This window comes from Crocodylus porosus, unplaced genomic scaffold, assembly GCF_001723895.1.
Source record: "Crocodylus porosus isolate Cpor-Errol unplaced genomic scaffold, CroPor_comp1, whole genome shotgun sequence".
Taxonomy (NCBI): domain Eukaryota; kingdom Metazoa; phylum Chordata; order Crocodylia; family Crocodylidae; genus Crocodylus; species Crocodylus porosus.
Window position 1 is genome coordinate 58,645,550 of NW_017728947.1, and position 3,700 is coordinate 58,649,249.

General features: G+C 37.6%; 1 protein-coding gene across 1 annotated transcript; it reads right to left on the reverse strand.

The window, feature by feature from the left end:
* Positions 1–1,329: 1,329 nt before the first annotated feature.
* CHRM5 (cholinergic receptor muscarinic 5) lies at positions 1,330–3,100 on the reverse strand. The gene has a single exon (XM_019551271.1). It carries the CDS (start codon positions 3,098–3,100, stop codon positions 1,508–1,510), a length of 1,593 nt encoding a protein of 530 aa, XP_019406816.1. The 3' UTR covers positions 1,330–1,507.
* Between the last annotated feature and the right edge of the window lie 600 nt (positions 3,101–3,700).

A 3,700-nucleotide genomic window follows, 5' to 3' on the forward strand; every position in this document is an offset into this window, starting at 1 on the left:
TATCTGTAACTTCTGTTACCTTTTGCTTTGTTTTCTCCTGGTCTTTTCGTGCTTTTAGACCCTTGACTTTCTTTCACCACTGTGGTCCAGATCATCAGCTGCACTCTAGCATTTTTTTCCGCAAGGCAGCTCTCAAGATCATGAATGCAGGCTGCAGAGTTTTCTTCCCCGCGTAACAGAATCCTCTATTACATAATGCCCTTTCTGCTGTTTGGCAGAAAGGGCATTATGGGGGTATCTGTAGATCCCTGAAAACCTTGGCTGCTCCTTATGTTTTACTCAATTTATTCCAGGGATCTGAATGCACAGCCCAACACAGGTTTAAAGTCCTTTTTTTCTTCAACCCCCAACTGTGCTGCAAATGCAGTTTGACAGGACCAGAAGATCTAGCCCAACAAGAACTTTTAAGTCCAAACCAATTAATGAGATATTTGTAAAGCTCTTTGAAGATAAAAAGTACTGTACAAGTGGCTAAGTGTTAATATTATTATAGAAAAAAAATCAACTTGATTCTTTAGAAGTCCTGTTTTCATCTTTTGGTGATACCAACTTTTTTAGTATGTTTAATATATAAGTGAATCTGTGTGATATCAGTAGGTATATTTTCCTGTGTTCTGTGTATTACTAAACTAAAGGTTACTTTTAGGGCAATAAAAATATTAAAGAAGTTTTAAAACTTTTTCTTATAAGCTATACGTCAGAGAGTAGAGAAAAGAAATCTAATATGTAGTGTAGTAAATTCAGTTTTGTACCATCCATTCTCACCATCATATTGACTTATTTTTTAAACAATATTTTTCTAGAATACTTGAGATGTGAAGAATCACTTCAGAAATATCTGCTATCACCCTTGTTTAAAGGTGATACTGATTTGTGTGAGAACAATGCTACTGACTTTGGGTTCTTAATATACACATACATTAATCTCCCATAAACCCTCCTCCCATCCAAAAACATGTTATTCTAAAGGAGAAGGTTTGTCCAGTTGATCTCTTCAACTCTTTATTACTGGGGACTACTGTTTGTGCCTTTACTTAGTCCCTACTCTATTCAATCAGGTTGTGGACTAGTCTCACAGGGGAAATGGTGCAAGCTGGATTGCATGGGACATTTAAAACTAGAAGAGACAAGACTGTTGAAAATATACAGGAAAGAATAATTTTGCACTGCAAGTAGATGGACTGGATGACTTAACAGGTGTAATCCATCTCTCACACAATAAGTTTGCCATTTCCTGCATGAAAGGAAGAACAGGAGGCTTGCTAGGGTACTAACAGGAATGCAGGTCCACTGAGTAACCACAGACACTCATTGTGGTTCACAGCAGCTGCTGCTGCCCTGCTCCTGAACCCAAGCATATCATTATCATGCACAATTTTTACCATTTTTTGTGCTGAATTTTTTGTGTCCTGCACATGGAAAGGAACAACTCTGAAAAGAAAGAACTGCAGCCAATTTACAAAGCCTAGTCAATGTACACTGTTTTCCCCTCATGATATAAGAATATTCATGGCAGTTTGGTATTCCCCTGCCAATATAATTTCTCTTCCACTTTTTTCTTTTTCCACTGACAGAAAAGCAGCATCTTAAAAGTTTTCCTGAAAGTTTTGTTACAGAGAGCATAACAGATGGGGTTAACAGTGCTATTCACGTAACACAGCCAATAACCAAGGTGCCACAGTGTTACTGGGATGCAATCAGAGCAGAACGTGGAAACCAAAACCATTATGTTGTAGGGAGTCCAAGTCAGGATAAATGCCAGAAGAATAGCACTTAAAGTCTGGGCTGCTTTGCGTTCTTTTATCAGGACCATTCTTTTCCTTTTTGTGATTTGGTTACTTATATTTGGATCCATGCTTTTGATGGAAGGATCTTTTGACAAAGCAGCAGAACAGGGAGTTATTTTTACTTTTCGGCAACCGCTATTTGTTTCTTGGGTGCCATCAGCCTTAACCACCAAGCGGAATTTGTAGGCCACACATTTTTTACTTTTTTGCATATGGCCTTTGGCTGGAGATAAAAAGTATTTCTGGGTTTCAAAATCATTTTCCTCAGGCTGGTCTTTGATAAAATCTTCTTTATTCTCTTCCTCATTAAATTCTTCTTCCTTATCTTTCACTGGGCCTTTATAAGTTACTTGAAAAACAGAATCAGTGGCATGTTTGTCCTCCTCTTCTGAGGATGCATAGCTACTGCAGGTTGTTAGCTGGTCTGCCTTAGACCAGTCATTACAAGAACTTGGTGTCTGAGAAGCTTTCACTGTGGCTGAAGTGCTCCGACTAGATGAAGACCATGAAGCCTGACACCTTTCCCTTTTGGCTAAATTCTGTTGCTTGCAACTAAAGCAGGACTTTAGAAGAGTTTTCTGGGGCGTTATCATCTCAAGCTCTGCTATAGAATCAGACCCTTGAAGTTCTGCAAGGTCCTTGGTACGTTTCTCAGTTTCTTTATAAATACGGCAATACAAAATAGTCATCACTGACACCGGGATGTAGAAAGCAGCAATTGCAGTACCAAAGGTAATAATAGGTTCATACAAAAACTGGATCTGGCATTCTTCAGGCGGGACTGTTCGCTCTCCCACAAAATACTGCCAACATAAGATTGCAGGTGCCCACAAAATAAAGGAAATTAACCAAGCTAGACCAATCATGATGCCAGCCCTTTTCGGTGTACGCTTAGCTCTGTAGGTTAAAGGCCTTGTGATAGAAAAGTATCGATCAAAGCTGATAACCAGCAGATTCATTACTGAGGCATTACTAGCTACATAGTCCAGTGCTAGCCACAGGTCACATGCCAGACTTCCAAGAGACCAATGGCCTATTAGTATATAAGATGTGTAAAGATTCATAGAAAATATTCCAATGATGAGGTCTGCACAAGCAAGGCTGAGTAAGTAGTAATTGTTAACAGTTTTCAGCTGACTATTGACTTTGAAGGATATCATTACAAGAATGTTTCCCACTATAGTTATTAGGCTTACAATTGCTGTAACAGTAGCAATTGTAATTACTTCCCAAAGGCTATGCCCTTCCAATTGTTTGTGGTTAATGGAAGTACTGTTTATAATAGTAGAATTTCTATATAGATTTACTTCCATTCTTGTTCTTGGTATATTATCATCAGGATATTAACACTGTTGCAGACTATTTTTTGTATTTGATAGGAGATTTTGAAGACACCTGTAAAAATTAAAGGGGAGGGGGAGGGGAGGGAGAGAAAAAGAGAACAGCTTATTAAATTGCACTGGCTTTCATTAGAGGTAATCAAAAAAAAATTGTAAAAAGATCCTATCAGATTATTTTAATTCTTTCTTTGTAGCCTGATTTCTGTTCCTCTTGTTGTACACATACATTAAACATACATCTTAGGGAAATGTACTTTCATAATATGTAGGATTTGTGATATTTCTAAATACCACCAAAATGACTGTTGTTTCTTAAGACATTCAGTCATGTTTACTCATGTCTAGAATATTAAAGAAGCATGTCTACACAAGATGTTTACTGCAGAGTTTACTAATTAGCTCCACAGTTAGCATCTTGGCTTCTACATCAGTGGTCTCCAAAGTGGGAGGTGTGCAAGACGATCCATTGGGGTGCGTGAAGAAAATATTAGAACTTGTATTTTTATTTATTTTTTATCTAAAAAAATAAGAAAGAACTTAAGCGTTACTAATATTTAATATACAGATTGACAC